General features: G+C 39.5%; 2 protein-coding genes across 3 annotated transcripts in view; one reads left to right on the top strand and one right to left on the bottom strand.

Annotated features, from left to right (window-relative positions):
• TOMM70 (translocase of outer mitochondrial membrane 70) overlaps nucleotides 1–18,244 on the bottom strand; it is a 50,056-nt gene extending 31,812 nt beyond the window's left edge. Inside the window, exons 1-3 of the mRNA XM_036850267.1 lie at nucleotides 17,401–18,244; nucleotides 3,135–3,308; nucleotides 769–895 (exon numbers count right to left, since the gene is read on the bottom strand). Of these exons, the coding sequence (XP_036706162.1) occupies nucleotides 769–895; nucleotides 3,135–3,308; nucleotides 17,401–17,727 (628 nt within the window). The 5' untranslated portion in view covers nucleotides 17,728–18,244. The remainder of the gene's footprint in view (nucleotides 1–768; nucleotides 896–3,134; nucleotides 3,309–17,400) is intronic.
• Nucleotides 17,948–25,648, top strand: part of LNP1 (leukemia NUP98 fusion partner 1) — a 37,231-nt gene continuing 29,530 nt past the window's right edge. The window contains exons 1-2 of one of the 2 annotated variants that reach the window (XM_036850269.1): nucleotides 23,280–23,318; nucleotides 23,673–23,717. The gene's annotated coding sequence lies outside the window, so the exon portion shown is untranslated. Of the gene's footprint in view, nucleotides 17,993–23,279; nucleotides 23,319–23,672; nucleotides 23,718–25,648 lie in introns of those variants that run through there. The other variant, XM_036850271.1, reaches the window with a different exon arrangement.

Genomic DNA, 25,648 nt, shown 5'->3' with positions numbered 1-25,648 from the left:
TTGGTAATCCAGATTTTAAATAAATAAATAAATAAAACAGCTTTTCCCTTTTAAATAATAATGTTATTTTTAAAAAAATATGGCTAAATTTACGATTATTGATGCTTTTAAAGCAGATTTAAGTATGTACTGGAAAGTACTTTTTGACTGCAGAAATTGCATTTTGGTTTAGCTCTACATCACCCAGAAGAATGTACTTTATAGGCCAGTGGCGGATACCCTAATTGAAGTTTTGGCAGCAGATATGGCCAATTACAGGCCAAAGAATATTTATAATATTTACTGAGAATAGGCAAATTCACTTGATGCTTTGTATCAATTACATAATTTCTAATTGAGTATAAGATAATGTTTGAAAATTGCAAGGGCAAAAAACAAATGTTTTCTTTAACGATTCCTCTCAAAATTATTTCATATTTATATAGGATATTAACTGAAAAATACGTAGAATCTTAGAAACACTATCGCTCACTAAAACCTCTCTTCTGATTTCTTATTCATGAAAAATTACACTGATGCTCATTAATTGCCAAGTTTAAAATGTGTGGTATATAAACTCTAAATCATTTAATTCCATAGTCGGGAACCGAGACAGTACTCAAGTATCTGCAATCTCAATTTAAACTAGAAAACAAAGTCTCAATTGGGGAAGAGTAAAACTTTTAAACACAATTGATTTCTCTACTCATAGGCAGAGTTTCATATAAATTTACCAATGACTACGAAGCCTTTAGTAATTTTCATACATAAACACAAAAATACCCTCACCTTCTAAACATTCCTTCTTATTGTCTAGCTTCTCGTGGGCTTTTGCACGTCTAAAGAGAGCTTTCACATATTTGGGATTAAGTTCAACAGCCTTTGTACAATCTTGTGCCACCTCCTTCCATTTTTGCTGTAATGAAAGTATTAAAAAAAGTCACACTAAAGGAAGCACTGTTTGACAGAAATCAGTTTTCTAAACTCAGGAGGCCAAGTGTTAAGAATCCCACACAGAAAAAATATCCCCAATTCATACAAAGAGTTAATATCCACAATACATTATAACAGCTCATATAAATAACTGTAATAAAGATTAGCAACCTGATTTTTAAAAATAGGTAAAAGACATACTTAAGCCATCTTTCTACCACCGAGTCTACAACCTACCTGCACCTATGTGATCACATCATCTCCTCCTCCCCTCCTGTTAAACCTGAGGAAGCACCCCCTTCACCAAAGGCCAACCTTCCACTTGGGGTATGGATCCACATTCTCCCCACCTCAAGGACTTCACTGTTAGCTCTCCTGCCTCTGCATCAAGTGCTTCTCTACTGAATCATTCCTATTAGCATAAAAACACTTGCTTCAGTATTTTCCATCTTTTAAAAACACTCCTTTGATTCCATAATTCCCTGCAGTTATTATCCCATTTCTTAGCTCCTGTTTATTGCCAAACCTCCAAGGAGTTGCCACTCTACTTGATTTCCATCTACCTCACCGGCTGCTCCTTCCCAATTTCTGTAGCTGACTTCTTCCCCTCTATCTGATTTCTACATGCTGGAATGCTCAAGGACTCATCCCTTCTCTCTCTTAGGTGATCACATCTATTGTCCTGGTAGTATGTAACATCTAAAATTAGATGACTCCAAACTTTATCTCTTTAACCCAAACCACGCTCCTAAAATAGAGACATCTCTCAATTCGACTGTCAGCTGACTCACTCCTTCTTCACTCCACTATTATTAAAACTCCTGCTTCTCTTCACGCTTCACATCCAATACCACAGCAAATTCTGTTGGTCTTCAGCTTTCCTTCAGGTCTCCCCTGGGCAACTACAACAACATCCTTCCTTAGTCTCCCCGCCTCCACTCTTGCCTCCCTCCAGTATATTCTTGACACAACAGTGAGAACAATTTTAGATGATGTTCCTGCCCTATTTAAAACCCTTAAGTATTTCCCATTACACTCAGAATCAAATCCAACCTTCTTACCATTGCAAGGCTTTGCCTGATCTGGCCTCTGCTGCCTTTCCAGTTTCATCTCTCTATACCCCAGGATCCTTTATACATACTTCTTTCATCATGGCAAACTCTTGCCTGCCTCAGAGCAATTACATACACTGTTCCTCCATTTGTAACACTCATGGAGTGGTACACCAACCCCACTCATTCGTCTATTATAGAATCAAAGCATTTATCAAAATGTCATTTAATAGTTGTTTTGCGATCCTTGAGTTCTATGCATAATTGTTTGCTTTTATAGACCCAGCTCCTACTATAGTAACCTTTCATATATGAAACAGTCAATAAAATTTGGTTGAACAAAAAATGCAGAGAATATAAATGCCCAGTAAACATAGAAAAAGATTGTCCACTTCACCAACATCTCAAAAATTGCAAATTAAAACAATGAGAAATTTTCTCCTACCAGAGTGGCAAATATTATTAAGACTGATAATACACAGTCAGTGAGATACTGGAAAACAAACATGTTCATATATTATTATTAGAATAGGTATTGATACTATCTCTTTATGTTTCCATTTCTAGAATTTTATTCTCCTGAAAGTATGCAAAAAAATACTTACAAAAATATTTACTGCAACACTGAATGCAATAGGGAAAATAGGAAGCGATTCAAATGTTCATCAACAGGGAGATGTTTTCCACTATACAAACATGTAACAGCTACTTATAGCCTTTAAAAAGAATGAAATAGATCTGTGTGTGCTATGAGAAGCTGTACAAGATACAGTGGCAACTGAAAAAATATGTTGCAAACGATGTAATAGGAATTCATCTTTTGGTCTCCCCGCCCCCCCACATATGCTACTATTACATATATGGGGACAAAAGTTGAAGAAATAAACTCAAACTGTTGAGGAGGATGGGGTCACCAGAAACTTTAACTTGCTATATTATCTAATTTCATAAAATCTGATATATACAACTTTGGATTGTGTATGTGATGAGCAAAACTAAAATTTGTTCTTAGAAAGCTATGTAATTAAAGGATATAAAAACCAAACAAAAATCCTGTAATTTCAAAACAACTTCAAAATGTTTATTAGATTTATTTGAGTGGCATTAACTGAAACATTATGCAAATAAAGAGAAACAAAACAAACAGAAAAACCAACCTAGGATACATACCAACTGCTCAAAGGCAGCAGCTCTGTTTTGATAAAACGTGGAAAGGTCAACATTCTTCTCTGTAGGGCACAAACTGATAGCCTCGGTATAGCACTGAATAGCTTGTTCATATTTTCCTGCTTTAAAATATTTGTTGCCTTTGTTCTTGGCTGCTTGGGCTCTATCAAGAGAGTTCTGAAATATGAGGAAACAATTATGAAAAACTTATCAATACTCAGTAATAGATTCGGATCACAGTGATTAAATGACACACTGAAGAAAAAACGGGAGGGCAGAATGGCTGTTCACAATGCAAGTCACTCATATAAATATCGTCATGGGATAGCGTCTTAGTAACAGGATTGCTTAGCCAAAAGGTTTATATATTTTTAACTTGAAAAACACTGACTTCTCCCAAGAAAAGGCTGTAGTGCTTGAAAGTACCACTTTTCTGCCATTCCTGTCAGCAAGAGATATGATAGCTGTGTTTAATTTTTGCCAGTCTAATGAGTATAAAACAGTGGTTCTCAATCAGGGATGATTTTCCCTCTAGGGTACCTTGCACAATGTCTGGAGACATTCTGATTATCACAGCTAGGGTCAGGAGGAGGTGCGACTGGTATCTAGTAGGTAGAAACCAGGAATGCTGCTAACATTCTACAATGCACAGGACAAAACCCGCACACCACCACCTTGGTCCAAAATGTCAACAGTGCCTAGGTTGAAAAACCCCAGTGTAACATAATTCTAGTTCACATATTATTGTAATTCACATTTTCCTCACTATCAGTGAATTTGAAAATCTGTTCATGTTTCTTTATTGGCCACTGGACTTTTTCATTCTGCAAACCACTTATTCACACGTATTGCTGTTTTTCTATTAGGCTGTTTGTCAACAGTGTAGAAGAGATACTAGAAACACTTTGCCATCTTCATTACAATTGTTATCCCAAATCTATTGTTTGCTAATCAAATACATTTGGGGGACTCCTATATTTGTCTCAGAATCTGCTTCCTAGAGGAGCCATCTCACATACTTCATGAGTTGGTAGTTAATACCCACTGAGGACAGTTGCAAAAGCTTCAGTCAACGTTTGGGAAGCATCTTTGTAGACAAATCCAGTTATCTAGGTTCCAGCTACTAGGTCCAAGAGCTTCATGGCACATCTTCACCCCAAACTTTGTTTGTCAACATCATTCAACTTTAACAAATACGTGATTACGAAAGAACCCGTATATCTCCAACAGGTAAGCATTGACAAAGCAAAAGCAGAAGCAGCTACCCCCACAACTAACTTACAGGGAAGGCTATGTTGCTTGGGGCCCAGGGCATCTCAGTCACAAAGAGACAATGGGATAGCAAACTTCTGTATCTGCTCTTTTCTCCCTTCCTCTTGCTTCATTCTTCTTTGCTACCTGTCCCCCTCCATTTACCTTTTGTTTCCCTTCTCCTTTAGTCTGAATGTAGCTATAATTTTTTGTTTTTCTTGTTTTTTGTTTTTTTTTATAGTGTGCAAAGAAGGATGTGTAGGAAACTTTAAGTTCAGAATATAAAACAGCTAGTTTAAGTTTGCTAGTGTCAAGAAGAAACATGCTCATTTTAAAATAATATGTGGGAGGATGAAAGGAGCCAACTAGAACACAAACAGAGTAACAGATAAATATGAAATCTTCCACTTGTAAATAGCCTAATCACCTTCCAAAAACTTTGACAGTAAAAATCCTCAGCACCAAACATTCATACTAGAAGACAACTAGGACTCTCTTATGTAGTTGTGGATTCTAGCTGCTGGAAAACTGCACTTGAAGCAACCTCATCAGTCCTCCCACTCCACTAAGAGAGAGAAGTCAGACTGGAGTAGGGTTGTATCATTCAGAAGGAGTGAGGATCCCCTCCACCCAAGAGACAAGTGACAAGCATACCTTGCCTATCTTCCAAGAGATCATACTGTCAAGAATTGCTAACATAAAGGAAAATTAATACCATAAAAGAGAGGCACCTGATTCAAATAAAAAACTAGTATTTGAGAAAGCAGGATAAACAAAGCAAACAGAAAATTTAACATCAGAGGAATAAGAGGTTACCACAGTCATTTTTAAAAAGGCTGTTTCTAAAGAGCACCAATTAGACATCTTGAAAATTAAAAAGGATTATTACAATAAACTCAATGGATGGATTGTATATTAGAATGGACATAACAGAGGAGCAAATTAACGAGTAGAAGGCAGAGCCAAGGAAATCTGCCAGAATGCAACAAGAACAGAGGACAGGGAGGTGAGAAGTCTGGAGGAAAAGTTAGATGATATGGAGTATAAATACCAAAGTTCCAACATCTATCTATCTGAATTTTAGAAGGAAAGGCATAGAAAGGAGTGTTTTAAGAAAATATTAGAAAAATTCCTGGAGTTGAAAGAAAATGACACACATTTTTAGACGTATCATGGTGAAATTTCACAGTAAAAATCCTTAAAGTTTTTAGGTAGAAAAAAACCAGATTACCTACAAAGAAAAAAAGAACCAAACTGGGGTCATACTGTCACCAACATTAGGTATTTAAAAACAATGAAGCACCAACTTTAAAGTCCTGAAGAAAGATTATCTTGAACTTAAAATCTTATGCCTAGCTAAATTAGCATTTAAGGTTGAACACAAGACAGAAACAGAGGTGTACAACTTCCTTACCACTAAAAATAAACCCCAAAGCAGGGGAGGTGATCAATAAAACAAAAAGCAGGAAGAAGAGGGTAAAGGAAGAAACAAAAAAGTGGAGTACATATGGCAGGAATCATTAAACATGTCAATAATAACAATAAATGTGAATAGGTTAAATCTCGCTATTATAAATAAACTATCTATCTATTTATTATTTTTGGCTGCATTGGGTCTTTGTTGCTGCGCACAGGCTTTTCTCTGGTTGCGGCGAGCGGGGGCTATTCTTCGCTGCAGTGAGTGGGCCTCTCACTGCAGTGGCTTCTCTTGTTGCAGAGCATGGGCTCTAGGCACGCGGGCTCAGTAGTTGTGGCTCGCGGGCTTAGTTGCTCCACGGCATATGGGATCTTCCTGGACCAGGGCTCGAACCCACGACCCCTACATTGGCAGGCGGATTCTCAACCATTGAGCCACCAGGGAAGCCCAAATAAACTATTTAAAATAAAAAATAACCACATGCTACCTATAAGGCATGACCTAAAACAAAATGACAGGTCAAAAAAAGAATGTAAAAGTTACAGAATGTAAAAAACAATATAAAAACGTTACAGGGGCTTCCCTGGTGGCGCAGTGGTTGAGAATCTGCCTGCCAATGCAGAGGATACGGGTTCGAACCCTGGTCTGGGAAGATCCCGTATGCCGCAGAGCAACTGGGCCCGTGAGCCACAACTACTGAGCCTGAGCGTCTGGAGCCTGTGCTCCGCAACAAGAGAGGCCGCGATAGTGAGAGGCCCGCGCACCGCGATGAAGAATGGCCCCCACTTGCCGCAACTAGAGAAAGCCCTCACACAGAAACGAAGACCCAACACAGCCATAAAAATAAATAAATAAATAAACCCAAAGTTTAAAAAAATTAAAAAAAAAAAAAGTTACAGAATGCAAATACTTGCAAAAGAGGAGGCAGTGTCAGACAAAAAGGCAGTATGAGACAAAATACCATCACATGCCTCAGATGGAGCACTTCTGTGGGCAGTTTTATTGATAAAAGATACAATCTGCCAAGAAAACATCATTACCACAAACCTTTGTGTGCCTAATAAAACTTCAAAATAGTGAAACAATTACTTTTGTTAAATACAGAAGCAAGAAAAACATGATTTCAATTTCTTGTAAAAAGTTTACAATGTTTCTAAGTCATTGAGAACATAGCTAATACACATTCTAACAACACTAGGGACTGTTGATAGAGAAAATAATGTGTCAAATGCCTGTGAGAAGTATGTTCGGCTACAAACATATTGAAATTCTATTTAGTATTTTTACTAAAGATTTGCAGATTAAATAAAAAGAACGTTCTTCGGACAGAGTAATGACCTTGTTTCATTAACACAAACAGGCAATGCACTCTTTCCCGTCTACTGGAAGTTTAAGGCTACCGGATGTCACACAGAATTCAAGGAGAAGCAGTCATGGTGAAGGCAGACAAGTTAAAAGAATAGAGAGAAAACTGCATAGGTATACAAGGCTTCCTCTCCTTAGAAAGATGGATACTTCCAATTTTTATTCAGCAAGGTCTAAATCAACCTAAAACCAACCAAGAGAATTTTTCAATTACCCATTTCCCTCCATTCAGTCAAGTTTAACAATAGATTCCCTTTAAAAAGTATTATAAATTCCTAGGGGCTTCCCTGGTGGCACAGTGGTTAAGAATCCACCTGCCAATGCAGGAGACACGGGTTTGAGCCCTGGTCCGGGAAGATCCCACATGCCACGGAGCAACTAAGCCCATGGGCCACAACTACTGAGCCTGTGCTCTAGAGCCCGTGAGCCACAACTACTGAGCCCGCGAGCCACAACTACTGAGCTCACGCACCTAGAGCCCATGCTCTGTAACAAGAGAAGCCACTGCAATGAGAAGCCCATGCACTGCAACGAAGAATAGACCCTGCTCGCCGCAACTAGAGAAAGCCCGCGTGCAGCAACGAAGACCCAACACAGCCAAAAATAAATAAATAAAATAAATTTTTAAAAATTATTATAAATTCCTTATCACCTAAGGCCTAAATCAGAACCTGCTTAATTTCCTTTCCTTACTGTACTGGGAAAAAAAAAAAAGATGCTATGACATTGAGTGAAAAAGGATCAAATTACATAGGCAAATCACCAAACTGCAAATTTTCTCCCACTGTCACTCCAGAGCGCTACCAAACCATGTTTGGGGAGAACAATATCTCAGTTAACCTCCCTATCACCTTCTGCTCATTGCACCCCCCCCCCACCACCACCACATTACTTTCTGTCCAACTGCTTCCCTTCATTAACAAAAATGCAGAGAAAGAATGGCATTACAACAGGGACAGTACAGAAAAGCTAATTATTTTGGCCCACCGGTAAAATTTAGGACAAAAAGCTACTTAGCACAATGCCCGCTTATCAATCAACACCAGCATTCTGCTGTGTCAGGAATTAGACATTTTTTTCACAAGCTTTGAGGCCAATACCAGGTAGAAATCAAAATAAATGCACTGGAGAAAAAAGTTTAAATTAGAAAATATACAACTACCAATTCTTTATAATATAAGGGATTTTAATTCCAACTCAGGAATCCTTTGCACTGCTTTTCAGTCACTTTCTCCCCCACTCAGTCTACCTTCTCAAGTTATAATAAGAACTTTTGGAATTAAAGGTTGAAGTTGGAAAATAAGCCCAAAGGCAGTTTTGAAAGCATATTTTATAAATGAGAAATGAAGACATACAGCTCTAGAATGTAATGGGAACACCCTGAAATGCTATTATCTTTTCATGTGGTCTATTTTCATATCTAAAAGCTACTAAGGAGATTTAAAAGACTATCAAGACATTATGTTACTGGAAATCACTCTTGGTTTTGGTAACCTTTTTAAGGTTCCGAACATTCCATAACATTTTACAGTAAAATTCTGTGAAAATGCATCTTTCTCTTACTTTTCTTACAACAAATTAGTTTCTGATTGATCTGAAAGCTCTTCTTAAGTAAGCTGGACCATATCATTCCCTGCTTAAAACCTTCCAGTAACTTCCCACTGCTATTGCCTATACACAAGCCTCCAAACTCCCGCTACTCCACTCCTGCCACTCCCGCTTCCCACATGTAACTTTGGTGGATTCAAAAAGTACTAATCTCGGGGCTTCCCTGGTGGCGCAGTGGTTAAGAATCCGCTTGCCAATGCAGGGGACACGGGTTCGAGCCCTGGTCCCGGAAGATCCCACATGCCGAGGAGCAGCTGGGCCCGTGAGCCACAATTACTGAGCCTGCGCGTCTGGAGCCTGTGCTCCGCAACAAGAGAGGCCGCGATGGTGAGAGGCCCGCGCACCGCGATGAAGAGTGGCCCCCACTTGCCACAACCGGAGAAAGCCCTCGCACAGAAACTAAGACCCAACACAGCCATAAATAAATAAATAAATAAAATTTAAAAGAAATAAGCAAAACATTCTTTAAAAAAAAAAAAAAAGTACTAATCTCTTCCTAAAAGAAAACAGTTTGAAAAGACTAGGTACTATGTATTCAATTTCCACAGGCATAAATTTAAACTTCGTGAATACTGGTAAGAATACAAATTATAAAAAAGAAAAGAAAGACATTCACTTCTGCCTAGTATGTCACACAATCAAAGTATTATTTAAAACAATCTATTAGATAACTTAGCTTTTTTTCCATCCAGGATTTGAATAAGTTTCATCTCTTCATAATGAATAACTGTCCAGCAGAGTCAACTCCATGACTCCATGTGATTCTGCTAAGTGAATTCAAAAAATATGTGGAGCTGAAACTTGAACAGAATCCTGACATTAATGCATGAAGCAAAAATCAATTGTCAAAATTACTTTTGAAAATTCTTCAGAAGAGTAACACACTGGAAATGCAAGGTAGGTGCTATTATTATCTCCATCTTACACATAAAGTAACTGAAGCCCAGAGAGATCAAGAAGCTTGCCCAGGGCAAGATTCAAACAAGCAATCTGACTCCACATTGCCGAAACTTTACTTCTATACCGCACAGATTGTCATCCACACTTTATGAAGAATGAGTATCATCAGAATCACATCCAGACTCACACTCTGGAACTGAAACAAAGGAAAGAGTTCAGGTATATCTTGCTCACTACTGACCCCAGAGCAAAAGGACAAAGAGAATCATCAGCATAATTAGGTCTTTTGCTTTTTGCCAAGCAAGTGTAATGGATTTCATCATAGTTAAAAGCACATTTGATGTGACTCCACTGTACAACGATCAACAGGATAGTCTTTATCCTGAAGGAACTCCAGAGACAGTGCAAGAAACAAGTGAACTGCAGCCTCTGAAAAGAACTACCGCTGATCAAACACTGAAACCCCAATTCACATTAAGAAAATGTACATTAGGTGATTAGAAACTTGTGTAGCTAATAACTAGAAAATTTTTAGTTCAAAGAGTAGCAACTGCATATATACACACACTTACATACAAACTACGTGGGTAAACCATAAGGATTAGGAACAAATAACTCAAGTAATAAATCTAAAAGGAAACAACGAGAAACATAGTAAATACTATGTCTTCTCTCTCTACAACAAACACTGCTGAAACTTGTCAAAGAGACAAAACCTAGGAACCTGCCCCCCACCTCCTGCACAGGTAAATAAATCTACTATGGAAAACAAGTTACATTTAAACACAAAGCAACAGAGTATTGATACAATCCCCGGAAATTTATTAGACTACAAAGTAAGAAAACAATCAGGGTTTGAATCATCAGTCAAGGTTACTTCAGTGAAGGTTACTTAGAACAATCTGCTCTGGAACCAAAATGACTAACAAAGGACAGTCAGGAAAATACTCCAAGGAGGAAAAACAACGCCAAAAGGGTTATTCAGCACACAGACACAGAAGAAATTCAGGAGACCAGAAAGGGAGCTCTAAAACAATTCCTGCAATGGTAACGTGACTATGTTACCGACGGCTTTCAATGACATGAATTTGGTAATAAGGAATCACTGTAAATTCTTAGCAAGTATTTATAAAATATTATTCTGATGATCACACACATATAGTCACTAAAAGGAAATGAGCTAGAATCAGGTACATTAATCCATGTGTAAGCAAATAAAATAGGTACAGTAATCTCCCCTTTATCTATAGGGGATACATTCGAACACCCCCAGTGAATGCCTGAAATTGTGAATAGTACTGAAACCTATATATACATTTTTTCCTATATATAAGTATCAAGGATAAAGTTTAATTTATACATTAGGCACTATAAGAGATCCGTAACAGTAACAATAAAATTGAACAATTATAACAATATACTGTAATAAAATTATGTGAATGTGGTCTCTTTCTCAAAATATCTTATTGTACAAATTTAATGCCTTTTCCATCTTAACTAAACACACACTGTGGCTGTAAATTTTACAGTTTGAATGTGACAGCAAAACTAGCACAGATTTCTCTTTCTTTCTTCACAGTTCAGAAACAGATCTATTCTTACCATAGATCTCAGCAACCTCACCATATGATTATTTTTCTTTTCCGTTTAAGTCAAGCACATTCACCTTTTCACTGAAAAGAAGCAGTTTAATGGCTTCTCTCTAGCATATCTGAATTGCCAGCATCACTACTCTTGTGCTTTGGGCTATTAAGTAAAATAAGGGTTACTAGTGCAAGAGTCAATCTGATAGCTACAAAGTGACTAACGGGCAGGATATGCTGGACAAAGGGATGATTCACATCCAGGGTAGGATGGAGTGGGACTGTGTGAGTTTTCATAATGCTACTCAGAACGGCGCACAATTTAAAATTTATGAATTATTTCTGGAATTTTCCATTTAATATTTTCAGACCACAGTTTACTGTGGGTAACTGAAACTACAGAAAGCTGAAACTGTGGGTAAGAGGGAACTACTATATTACTTATCACCATAATTACACATTTACATCCAGTTAAAATATACATGAGGTGGTTCCATAATGTTTCTCTTAAATGGTTTTATTCCCTTAAACTTATCAAATTCCAAAGGCATATTTTAAAATTTGGATCCCAACTTTATAGAAGTAGCAATCAACTCTGGAACACTTACCTCATGAGAAACAATCTTTCAGTACTTAATTAACCAATTGTTACTTTTATAAGAATCAAATCTAGGATAAAACATACCTAAGATAATAAGAAAGTCCTTTCCCTATTACATCCTAAAATTTAAAAATCTACAACAACCCCACCTACTAAATTGTAACACAGAGAACTCTTTACCTAAGAAGAACCTACTTGTAAGAATGCTGCTTCCAGGGCTTCCCAGGTGGCGCAGTGGTTTAGAATCCACCTGCCAATGCAGGGGACACGGGTTCAAGCCCTGGTCCGGGAAGATCCCACATGCCGCAGAGCAACTAAGCCCGTGCACCACAACTGTTAAGCCTGCGCTCTAGAGCCCGAGAGCCACAACTACTGAGCCCGTGCGCCGCAACTACTGAAGCTTGTGTGCCTAGAGCCCGTGCTCCGCAACGAGAAGCCACCGCACCACAACAAAGACCCAACGCAGCCAAAAATAAATACAATAAATAAATTTATAAAAAAAAAAAGAATGCTGCTTCTGCAGGATTATGGTTGTAGTTCATACAAAATCACGTGATTTATAAAAGGAATGCCTAAATGAGGTTTACGACTGGTAAACCAATTTCTAGGATAAACTGGTAGAATACAAATGAAAAGCTGGAAATTTTGAAAAAATATTCAGTTTGTGGGAATTTTTAAAAAATGTCAAATAATGAAGCTTCATCAGTTCATTCACTTAACACCTGCTCTGTGCCAAGTTCTGAAAAATGGTGAGAAAGACAGAGCCAGTCCCAGCCTTCACAGAGTCAAGAGTTTAGTAGGAAAGACATGAATAAATGACTCTAGTACCATATGGTAAGTGCTGTGGAAGAGAAAAATTCAGTGTTATGTAATCACATAACGGTATGCTTAGGTAGAAGAGTTTCAGAAAAGGTGAAATGACCTACATGTTGTGACTTGAAGGATGAGAAGGTAGGGGTACTGGGTGGGCATTGTTACAGAACATCCAAAGGCAAGAAACAAGAAGTGGCAAGAGATGAAGACAACACGTAAGCAGGATCAAGATCACAGAGGGTCTTAAATCATGATGAATTTGAACTTTATCTTGGTGAGCAATGAACAGACCACTTAACAGTTCTAAGCATGGGACTGTTAAGATTTACTCTAGTACTGACAAAATGGATTGGAGGAAGACACTAATGAGAATATCAGTTATTCAGTCAAGAAATAGCAGTGGGAATGGAGGAGTAGTCAGATATTTAAGAAGTAGAATTTTCTGGACATGTTTCTAGATTGGATGTGGAGAACATGGAAAGAATAGAAAGTTAGGGATGATATCCAAGTTTCTGGCTTGGGAAACTAGTTAGATGACACGCATTAAATGATAAGGAATAGTCTCAGGAGAAACAGGAGTCTGGTGTGAAACACTTGTAAGGTAATGAGGTGAAGATTTCCTTTAAATCTGGGCCTTTTGAGAGGTCTGGGCTATAAACAAGAAATTAGGGGGCCATCAGTATATAAGTGTTAAGTGAAGCTTCTGGAGGGCAAGCAAGCATCCAGTGAAGGTATGGAATATAAGAATGCCTATGACAGAACCATGAAGGTCACCAAAGGAGGCAGAGAAAAGAGCCTGGAAAGGAGACTGAGAGGAATCAGCAAAGAGAGGTATCAGGAAGTTTTAAGAAAAGCAAAGAAAATCAGGAGAACATAGTGTCTCAGAAGCCAAAGGAAAAATTATGAAATTAAGAGAAGACAATGTGAAATATTGCAAAGCATCAAGTAAGATAAAGACTGAAAGGTGTTCTCTAGACTTAATTATATAAGAATGTCACTAGTGACCCTGACTTAAAAAAAGAAAAAAAAAAAAGATTAGAAACAGATCATTGAGGGGGAAGAATTATTTCATTTCAACCATGACTGATAACAGCAGGTTACTCAGTTTTTGACCCCTTTATTAAAATGTTTAGGTACATCTCTCCCTTCCTATTCTAAAGGACTGACTTAGATTAGTGGCTCCTAAACATTTCCTGTTGGGTTAACTCCTGCATAATATTGAAAAAATTTGAACACTAGAATAACTGCTTTTTAAAATCATCAAATTAAAAACAATTGGATAAAACACTACTATAAAGTCAATAATAAATACATGCACATTAGAAAAAAAAATCACAGGGACTTCCCTGGTGGCGCAGTGGTTAAGAATCTGCCTGTCAATGCAGGGGACATGGGTTCGAGCCCTGGTCCGGGAAGATCCCACATGTCGTGGAGCAACTAAGCCCGTGTGCCACAACTACTGAGCTTGCACTCTAGAGCCCATGAGCCACAGCTGAGCCCGTGTGCCACAACTACTGAAGCCCAGGTGCCTAGAACCTGTGCTCCGTAACAAGAGAAGCCAGCGCAGTGAGAAGCCCGCGCACCGCAATGAAGAGTAGCCCCCGCTCGCCGCAACTGGAGAGAGCCCACGCGCAGCAACTAAGACCCAATGCAGCCAAAAATAAATAAATGTATTAGAATAAAAAAATCACAGGTTACTTGAAAAAAGAAATACCTAAGACATTTGTGCAACCAGATACCATGCTTGGTGAATATGTGGGCATGATGCTCCCCTGTGATAACTCTGGCCCAAAGTCTGAGAAGTCCTGTGGATTAGATGATTGGCAAAGAACCTTACCAACTTTGTAAAATCTGTAATTCTCAAGTTTTCAAAATAAATTACTGAAGCAAAATGGCACATCATGGTAGATTTTATAATGGCCCAAAGTGGAATATGATTTAATACTTTACCTCTATCTCACACACTATCAACTGTGATTAGACGCCTTTCTCTGGTGAAATCCTAAAATCCCCATTAATTAAACAAAAATATGAATTTTTGCTTTTGCTTTACAAGTATATGCTATCCCAGAAAAAAAAAAATAATTTGATATAGCCTGCTTGCACGTGAGTATCTCAAACCCAACAGGCAGAAGCCCAGTTATTTTATTAGTTCATTTTTACATTAAGGCAAACATAAGCCAACAGACAATAACCACTGATTTTCCACTTTATTCACTGATATTGAACCCTGAACTGACAATATTTGTCCATTCCTTCATTGCCTTAAAAATTACAGCTATTGCTCAGGTGGAGAAAGAACAGTCAGAGCATCAGGATTCTGCCAGTTTTTCCATCAGTTCAAACAAATGCTTTCTTGTTTACAAAACCCACTGAGGTTGACAATTTAAAGGTGCTATTCAAATATAAAGCAATTTCTCCAACCACAGATAATAATAAATTACAATTTGTGGTCAGTTATATTTAGGTAGTCTAATAATAACTCTGAGGGCTAGACTATAAAAAAGACAAAAAACAGTCTTTCAGTATTTTTTGGTCACCATCAGCTAAAATACAAATTTCCATTAAAAAAACGGCAAAGACATTCTTACTGTTGCTTTACTCAAGTATCATCTAGTAACTCAAAGCAAGACTACAGGTACCACCCCACAAATTCCACAAGAACAGTATATGCAAGTGTTCTGCTCAGTTTTATTTTGGGGCAAAAGGAATCATTTTAAAGCAGTTCAAGTTATACAAAGAAGTCAATGTTAAAGTCTAATTTTTGGCGGCAATCAGGTGAATTAAAAAAAATGTTCTGGGCTTCCCTGGTGGCGCAGTGGTTGAGAGTCTGCCTGCCAATGCAGGGGACACGGGTTCGAGCCCTGGTCTGGGAAGATCCCACGTGCCGCGGAGCAACTGGGCCCGTGAGCCATAATTACTGAGCCTGCGCGTCTGGAGCCTGTGCTCCGCAACGAGAGAGGCCGCGATAGTGAGAGGCCCGTGCACCGCGATGAAGAGTGGCCCCCGCTTGCCACAACTAGAGAAAGCCCTCGCACAGAAACGAAGACCCAACACAACCATAAATAAATAAATTAAAAAAAAATGTTCTGATAAAACTACAATACACCATGAAATTTAATAATTATCACAGTGTTGACCTAGACAATGCTGAAAAGGTGAAAATGGGATTTAAGGAAATCTAAAATCTGAAAGTTTGCTGAATTCTATCAAATACCAAAGAGGTGAGGTGGGGTAGTATTTGAAACTGCAATGAAATATCAAAGCCTTGTTTCTTTTATAGAAGTTATCTTTGTTTTTGGTGATTATTATAAAATAGAGAACTTTTATGTAGTTTTCATTCACCTACTATTCTTCTGTGATTAAAATAAGCTAATGAAATAGGAAATGACCAGAGAATTTCAGAAATATGAAAACAAGACAAATGATGACAAATTCAAAGAATCACCTTGATTACCACTCTCATTAACAGCACTCAGAATCACCAATTTTTAGGGCTGGAAGAAATATAAGAGATCCAATATTTTAATTCTCTTATTCTACAGGGATGACACTAACGTCGAAGAGATAAAATGACTTTCTCAAGGTAACCATGCTGGAGAGCCCAATATAAAGCACACTTCTCCTGGTTCTCACAGTCCTTGGGTTCTTCCAGCATACTTGTACTGCATCTCTGTTGTATTTTTTTTTTAAAGCAGTATCTTACTCTCCTATTAGAAAGACTATTTGGCTCTCTCAGGGCCTAGCACAACGCCAGATATATAGGATGCACTAAACAAAGGTAGTTTGCTTCCACATCAGAACTTCCTTTAAAATTAATTTGACTACTTAGTAAAAACATGTCTTCAGTCTGAATAGTATAATGTGGAAATAACTTGCAAATGTATATAATTGGGAGTTTTTTGACCATAGGTTACTGTGAACTCTGATTTACTCCGTAACCGCCATTGTACAATCTCAGACTCAGATACAATCCTCCACCTCACGTTATCTCACCCCAGTATTGTTAAATGCAGCCAGGCCAATTCCCCCCAGAGCTGTCAGATACCAGAAGGATTTAAAAGTTCAATAAAGCCATACAAAGCAGTTAATTCACCAGACACTCCGATGCCTGGCTTAACCGTATGTCAGGCTTGGTCATGTAAATTTCCAGGTAAAATTTAAAAATGAATTTAAGATGTTTCTACCCCAAAAGTTTAAGAACTCATGCCCACAGATGAAATAAATGCCACTGAACATCATTTTACTCTTGTCAACCAACAGTCACTGTATTTACCTATCCCCAACCCTAAAATACTTCAAAAAAGGGGATTCGCTTGTTATTAAAAGATTATTACTAATTAAATCCTAGGCCTTAGACATGACCAAGGCAATTCATATCACAACGTACCAATAGTTAAGGGAATTTGGCCTCCTTCATTAGTTAGTTAAATACAATCATCACATTTGCAAATGTCCCCGTACCCACAACGCTAAGGGTAAATGCTGTGTCACTGAGAAGAAAAGCAAGTATTTTTCTGAAACCAAAAGGAAGCTCTCAACGAATGCTGCTAACCTGTGCCCTCGGGCTACTCCATTCCCTATAAAGGCAGCCAGAACTGAGTTTCCCTAAACCCATGCGCTGCCTGTTGGCAGCTTCCGTCTGATGGGAAGCCCCCTGAAGGGCACAACCCGTCAAGGAAAGGCTGCACACGCCGGGTTCTACCTCCAGGGCTCGGAGCTGCTTCTCACCATTTCCAGGTGAGTACCGGGGCCCTCGGGGTGTCCGCTGCCCGGGGCCGGACTGGCCCTGCCCTCCGGGGTCTTCCGTTCACTGTTGCGCTTCAGGCCGCTGGCGTCGCCTCGGCCCCCAGTGTCCCGGCGCCGCCGCTGCCGGCTCCACAGGTACATGGCACCCGCGCCCAGCAGCAGGGGCGCCCCGACCGCCAGCGCCAGCTGCCATCGCGGCAGGCCCCCCGTGCCCGGGCCCGCAGTCGCACTGCCGCCGCCCACCCCACTCCCGGAGCCGGGAACAGTGGCTGCGACCGCCGCCGCCTCCACAGGCTTAGAGGCGGCCATGACGACTGTCCTCCGCCACCTCCTCCTTGCTGTTCACGGGCGCCACAGTCACCAGGCAGCGTGCGAAGAAAAACGGGAGGGAGGCAAGGACGGAAAGCAGTGAGCGAACAAGCACGCTAGGCAGCAAGAGCGGACGACAGAAAAAGGCCAGAGGTCACCGGAAGCCCAAGGCATGCCGGGCCAGACCTGGCCGTCCTCTTCCCTTCTCAACCAGGGAGGGAGGAGTGGGAAGGGAGGAGGAGTGGTGAATCACTTCCGGGTCAAGGTAAACTGGGCGTGCGGTGAAAGTTCCAGGCAGCCCTTTTTGTTTTCTTTCGTTCCGCTGCTGTTTGTGAGACTAGCTTCTGGGATCTTGGGCCTCGGGTGGTAGCCGATGCCGTTCCCTACGCCTTCAATAAAGAAGGGCAGAGGGCTCTCTGGTATAGCGAAGTGGAAGAGGGACGCACATACAGCGGGTTTTTGGTGCTCGGGGGAGCAGAGCAAGACGGGAAGAAGCTCTGAAACTGCGCTAAGAATGGGCGGGAGTAGCAGAAGAGTTGTGAAGATTATTGGCTGGCAGGAGTGGTGGGCGGGGCATAGGCCGAGCTGCCTCATTTATTGGTGGAATTTGGACCCCTCGTTTTCTCGTTACTGCCACGTTGACGCTACTTAGAGCCCGGCGGTGTTTAGCTCCGTTGTCTGTCCCTGTGTCCTCGGAAACCAACGGATTGGAAGGACTTTTAAAAATATGGGAGGAAAGAGCCAAAAGCTGAAGATAGCGCGCTGTATCACCGATCTTCTTAGCTCTACCATGGCCAGATTTTAGTTTGGACGAATTTGAGGTTATTGGGGGCAACAGCAGGTGGCACAAATCAGGCTCGGTGGAAACGGGCAAATACAGGTTGGCTCCAGTTGAAACGGCTTGAACGGCGTCCCTGCGACTCACCGTCTGCACCAATTACGAAAGCGATGACGTCTGTGTGTTGTTATGAGGTTCTCGAACTGAGTGGGTAGAAATGCGAAGACCTAGAGTTCCCACATTTCCTGTACGTATTTGTGTCATACCGGATTCTCTTGACACCTCGCTCCCTGGAATATCCGCGGTCTCGCCAGTGCTCTGTTCCGCCCACTGTCATGTCGTTTTGCACTAGATGTCTCAGCCCTCTTGCCACATCCCAAGTAGAAATTTCAATTCATAGCTTTTATATATCTAATAGCTTTGTCAAATCCTTTCCTCATGTTCTGCACCAGACCTCTTAAAATACAAAAATTTCCCTTGCAAGAAATTGTTTAGAATTCTTGATAGAAAATACTAAACAAGAAATTGTTTAGTATTATCAAGAATAAAAGACAAGTATTAATAGAAAATCAGAATCCAGAACTATGGCTCCCCATTTCAGATATACTGATTTGCAGACCCTCATATTAAAAATTTATGATGATTTTGCTTTTGGGTACAACAGAGGATTTTCAACATCACTATAGCGGTGCATAAAAATCGAGAGGAGATAATTTATTAAACGGCACTAAAATAGACTTAATGGCCTAATTAGAAAGCTTCAGCATCATTGCTTTTCTCTTGCTTCATGTGGGTTCCTGTGAGTAAATTGCTTTCGGGCTGTAGGGTTCCTTAGCAACAGGCTCAAAAGATGAGCTAAAAATAATAGCAATAGAATTGGTTTGATCAAATAGTGATTGTTGCAGGCAATGACCTCTCCCTTCCTGATTCCCAACCCCCAAAGGCAAGTCTTCTGTTCTTAATGTAATTTTTCCCTTGCCTTTTCAGAACAGAGTTAGGATTTTTCTTTCTTGAAATTTCAATTTTTCTGCAGCCTCAGGGGATTGTAGAATGCTAGTAGTTACAAACTACCGGTAGGAACTGAAACATACAAAGTTTTTAAAAGAAACTTTATTTATTGGAAGAGGTAATAGATTGTTATTGTTAAAATTCAAAAGTTACTGTGAAAAGTCTCCTTAAAACCCTGTTCCCAGCCACCCAGTTCCCTCCAAAGGCAATGTTAGAGTTCCTTGAAACATTTTGTTTAATTAGCAATTATTTATCTAAAGGGTTGGTTTTCTTTGGTTTTATTTTTAAGATTGGCATGTATATGAATTTGTCCTTGTTACTTTTATACTGTGTTAAACATCTAATTTCCATTCCCTAGCCTATTCATCTTTTTTCTCCCATTTCCTCCACTATTTCCTAATTGATTATAGTATAGAACTGAGTAGAAGTGTCACTACCTCTGTGACCTCACTGACCTGATGCATAAATTTCTAAGCTGTGAATTACTGAAAACAGGTTATATTAAAAATTTAATTAGGTGATATTTAAGGTCTTTTTAGTGTAATGTTTGTTACAAAATAGTAGGCACTCAATGCTTAGTTCTGTTTTTCTAAATTTTAAAGGAGAGAAGTTAAAAAATTGTCTCTTTTTTTTTTAAATTGAAGTTTTATATATGTGAACATAGATATTTTCTTGCTAGATTAATGGAACTCAATAGAAGAAGCTTTCTTCACTTCTCTGGTCTGTGTCTTAGGAGGCATTTGAATGAGGCTGAACATCTAATGGCCTAGGATGCAGAACACCTGAGTTCTTATTCTAGCTTTTAATACTACTAAGCTGTGGGTGTGACTGGGCACCTGCTTTCTATATAATGTGACCAGTAGATTAGATGATTCCTAAAGCTTCTCATAGCTTTAAAATTGTATGATTCTATCCCCTCAATTGTCATCGCTACATCAAAGCCTTTTTTGATTGATAGAGTTAGTGGATAGCTGGTTGGTTGATTGGTAGCCAAGCCTTCCAATGAGCCCACAAACATGCTTATCTTAGGCACATACATACACAGCTTGATTCTCTTTCAGTTCTTCCTTAGGTTTACATTCTTTCTGTTTTTCTTCACTGAAAAGTTACTTGAAAGAATTGTTTATACTTGTTACCTCTACCTATTTATCACCAATTTCATCCAAAATCTCTTATAATCTAGTTTCTAACTTTTTTACTAGTCTGAAACTGCTTTAAGAGTCACAAGTTATTGTTTGTTTTTAGCTTTCATATGCTTTTATTGGAGCACTTAATACCATGGGTCATTCTGTACTTGAATGGCTTTCAGGAGACGAAATTCTCCTCTTTCTGCTACTCTGATGAATCTCTAGGTACATACTGTCCAATAGAACTTTCTGTGATGTTGGAAATGTTTTATAACTCTGATATTCAATATGGTAGCCACTTGAAATATAGCTAGTACGACTAACTAAATTTTTCATTTTAATTTAGATTGATTTAAGTCCCTTCATGTGGCTAATGGCTACCATACTGGACAGCGCACCTCTAGATCTTCCTCAAGTATGAGAATCCATAAAAATATATCCTCTTCTTTCTCTTCATTCTCTTCATTTGTAACCAAAGTACATCTCATTGTTTCAGGTACCATATCTCTGAAGATAATCTCTATCTTCACATCTCCTGGTATGACTTATCTTTTCACCTGTAGCCCTGTAATTTCCTACTGTTTATTGAGCAGTTTTGCCTGGATGCCTCATTTTAAAAAAATATAACACATTGTCCTCCCTCCTCATTCTCTTCCTTTGTATAATCCTTTTTTCTCATGATACCAGTATTACCTTGCTGGTTACCCATACTTGAAACCTTAGACCTTTTTGAACCTTTCTTTTTTCCAACTGTATCTACCCAAGTACAAGTAAATGTACCAGTATACACATACATAAACACAAAATCAGCTGTGAAGTCTTGATGATTCTTTGTAATATCTTTTTAATATTTTTCTTCCTTTTCATGCCCCCTGCCACTTCCCAGTTCAAATATGTGAAAACACTTAAAAGCGTGTCTGACACATAGTAGGTGCTCAATAAATAGTTTCTTCCCTTCTTTTCTCTCTTTTTTCCATTTCCTTCATCTTTCCTGAATGCTGTATTAGCTTCCCCACCTGTAGTGCCTCTCTTCTATGTGTCACTTTGCACCTTGATACTAGATTACTCTTCCCAAAGCATAACTCCAATTTCATTCCTTTTTTCTTTCTTTATTTGGTTGCGCCAGGTCTTAGTTGCGGCAGGCGGGCTCCTTAGTTGTGGCTCACCAGCTCCTTAGTTGTAGCATGCGAACTCTTAGTTGAGGCATGCATGTGGGATCTAGTTTGCGGACCAGGGATCAAACCCAGGCCCCTGGCATTGGGAGCATGGAGTCTTATCCACTGTGCCACCAGAGTCCCTCCAATTTCATTTTTGAGCTCAAAGACTTTTAGACTTACTCTACTTCCTATAAATGTCCCTGCCCACCCCCACATCCTTTCTTACACTTTGTCTTTTTCCTTGGTCCACATTCTTAGCAGTTAGCATTGTTTGAAATTATTTATTTATGTGACCCTGCAATAGGGCATAAGCTGCATGAGGATAGAAACTTTGTTCACTTTGTACTCCCAGAGCCCAGAAGATAGTCAGTATAATGGTTGATTTTATGTGTCAACTTGGCCACGAGGAACCCAGGTGTTTGGTCAAATATTATTCTGGGTGTGTCTGTGAGGGTTGGTTGTTGTTTTTGTTTTGTTTTTTTGTTTGTATGTTTTTCTGATGAGATTAACATTTGAATCAATTCTACTGAGTGAAGCAGATTGCCTTCCCTAAAGTGAGTGGCCATAATCAGTTGAAGGCCTGAATAGAACAAAAAGATTGACCCTTCCTTGTGTAAGAGGGAACTTCAACTGTCTGACTACTTTGAGCTGGGACATTGATCTTTTCCTGCCTTTGGACCTGAACTGAAGCATTGGCTCTTTTTGGGTCTTGAGCTTGCCAGCTTTTACACTGGTATTTACACCATCAGGTCTCTTGGGTCTCTGGTTGTAGACTGCAGATCTTGGGACTTCTCAGCCTCTATAATTGCATGAGTCTGTTCCTTTTATAAATTTCTATATAAATTTCTGGTTCTGTTTTTCTGGAGAACCCTAAGTAATACCAATACATTTTGGTACTAGGAATAGAGTACTGCTGTAACAAATACCAAAAAATGTGAAAGTGGCTTTGGAATTGTGTGATGGGTAGAGGCTGGAAGAGTTTTGAAGCCCATGCTAGAAAAAGCCGAGATTGCTGTGAAGAAACTGTTGATAGGTATAAGGACATTAAAGATGATTCTGGTGAGGGCTCAGAAAGAAAAGAGGCAAGCAGGAGACAAAGCTTCCATCTTACAGAAATACATGAATAGTCATGAACAGAATGTTGGTAGAAATATGGATGATAAAGGCCATTCCAGTGACAACTCAGATGGAAATGAGGGAGAGGTTATTGGAAATTGGAGGAAAGAAATCCTCATAATAGAGCGTCAAAAAACTTGACTGAATTGTGTTGTACATGAATTTGTGGTGAGAAGGACATCAATTTGGGGGGGCTGGGGGCCTCATTCCCTGTACCAAAACTTGTGTTAGTCTACTAGGACTACTATAATCAAATACCATAGACTGGTTGGCTTAACCAACAGAAATTTATTTCTTACAGTTCTGTAAGGTGGGAAGTCCAAGATCAAGGTTCTGGACAGTTAGCTTTCTGGTGAGGGCTCTATTCCTGGCTTGCAGATGGCTGCCTTCTCACTGTGTCCTCAGGTGATTTTCTTTCTTTTTTTTCCCTCACCAGAGGGGAGAGAGAGCTGCAAGCTCTTTAGGGTCTCCTCTTATAAGGGCACTAATCCCAGTGGACCAGGGTCCTACCCTCATGACCTCATCAAAAATATTCAGTGTATAGCAGGCACTCAATATAGTAGGCACTCAATAAAAATTTTTTAAAGTAAACTATATTAAAGGGTATCAAAGAAGGAAAAAGTGGCATTCAAGATTGAATAGGTAGAATGCACCTTAAAACAATATTGAGTGTCTACTATATGCAGGGTTTCCTTTAAAAACCTAAAATACTTTTTCTGGAACTTTCTAAAACATACCACTTTTCTTCTTGTTTTATAGAATTACATTTGTTCTACCTCATCGACTGGACTATAAGCATCCCAGGTCAGGATCTATGTCTGATTTATCTTGTGTCTTCTACAGTGCCTAACACAGTGCCTGCTCTAATGCTGTATGTCAAAACAAGGGAATATGTTTTCTCTCTTTTCATTGGACTATACAGAAGTTTATATTTCTTTTTCACAGTTACCACATTGCCATAATTATTTGTTCTCATGTGTGCTCCCCATACTCAATTTTGAGCGTCTGAAGGGTAGGGACCATGTTCTAGTCATCTTTGTACTCTCACATCTATTACGGGGCTGGGCATATAATGGGTATTTGTTAACATTTATTTATCTACTCAACATGATACCAGAAACGTGGTCAATGCTGAATAAAGAGTTGATGAAGTGTTTGACAGTTTCCTGACTACTGCTTTATCTCCATTCCTGTTGCCAGCATTAATGGTCTGGTGCCACCACTGCCGTCCAATATCACTGGTATCAGCTGGGAAATCAACTCAGTTGCTGCTACTGCTGCCATCACCAGAAATAGTCTGCTTGCATCACCACCATCATCATAGCTACTTGTTCCCAGTCCTAAGCGTGCGGTAGTCACTGCTACCATCTTGGAGATCCACCACTGCAGCTGCTTTCACCAGGACCTGCTTGGTTTGTCCTTCATATTCCACTCATATATAGAAGTACTTGTTTCTTCTGAGCCCTCATGCTGTTAATTTTTCTCCAGTCTTTCTCATAATGGTTTCTGCCTTATTCAGCTTCCATCAGAGCATCAGTTGAGTGGGTGGTACTGCTTTGCTTCTCAGGGGGAATGGCACTTTAATGATTCAATCAAGTAGTTGCTCTTTTTGCTGTCAGAAGAAGCCTCTGTATTATCTTCAGGGAACAGTCTACAATAACCCTAGATCCCTCTCCTTAGCTGTGACTGTTAGCTCATATGTATACTTTATGCACTCACTTGCCACCTTTCTGCCCACTCACACAGATTCATAAGATCTTTCCATCCTCATCAACTTAGTTCATTGCCACCCACAAGAATCTATGTCATTTGCAAATGTAGAAACATTGCTTTGCACTTTAATTTATAAAGATATTGCATATAGGTTATACTAATTGTGCCCTGCACAAGGATGCTGGGAGAAGTGGGGGCTGAGATTCAGCCTGCACTTTGTTCATCACAGTCTAGTGTTAGGCAGTGCCTGCCAGGAGAAAGGTATTCCTTTTTCTGATTTGCATGAAGATGCTGGCCCATCACTAAGTGACCCTGGTCATGCAGACCTGATCTTTACATTGGTCTAGCACTGAACCTGAGATCCTCTATGCTATGCTTCCCTATTACCTTTTGTTGTTTTTCCTAACCAGTGGAAAATTGCCTCAACTCCAGTAATGAGGAGGAGACTCAATTTTGTTAAATTTTGAAAAAATATAAAACCGTAAGAAGTGGTTTCTATACCTATCTTCCAGTTATCTATTGCTGCTTGACAAACTGTCCCAAGTGGTAGTGGTTTAAAACAACTATTTTATTACATCTCACAATTTTGTTGCTGAGGAATTTGGGCAAGGCTTGATTGACTCTTTTCTTCTGCTGGTGTCAGCAGAGTTTACTCTCCTGGTGGATGGCTGGTCTGGTGGGTTCAAGATGGCTTCATTCAGTGTCTGACACCTTGGTGAAGATAGCTTGGAGACTGGAATCACTTGAGACTATCAAGTGGAGCACCTTCTTGTGGCCTTTCCAGCATAGCAGTCAGGGTAGTCAGACTTATGTGACAGCTCAGGGTTCCCTGCTAGAGTGTCCTAAGAGTCCCAGGCAGATGCTGCAAAGCTTTCCAAAACTTCACTTCTACCATGTTCTGTGGGTCAAACATGTTAGTAAGAACAGGACAGATTCATGGGGGAGTGAATTAGACTCCAACTCTCAATGGAAGAAGTAGCAAAAAGTTGCAATTATTTTTAATCTACCATGATCTTCTACCA

Source organism: Balaenoptera musculus, chromosome 4, assembly GCF_009873245.2.
Source record: "Balaenoptera musculus isolate JJ_BM4_2016_0621 chromosome 4, mBalMus1.pri.v3, whole genome shotgun sequence".
NCBI classification, from domain to species: domain Eukaryota; kingdom Metazoa; phylum Chordata; class Mammalia; order Artiodactyla; family Balaenopteridae; genus Balaenoptera; species Balaenoptera musculus.
The sequence above is the reverse complement of the archived record's forward strand: the minus strand, read 5'-3'. Positions and strand labels throughout refer to the sequence as shown.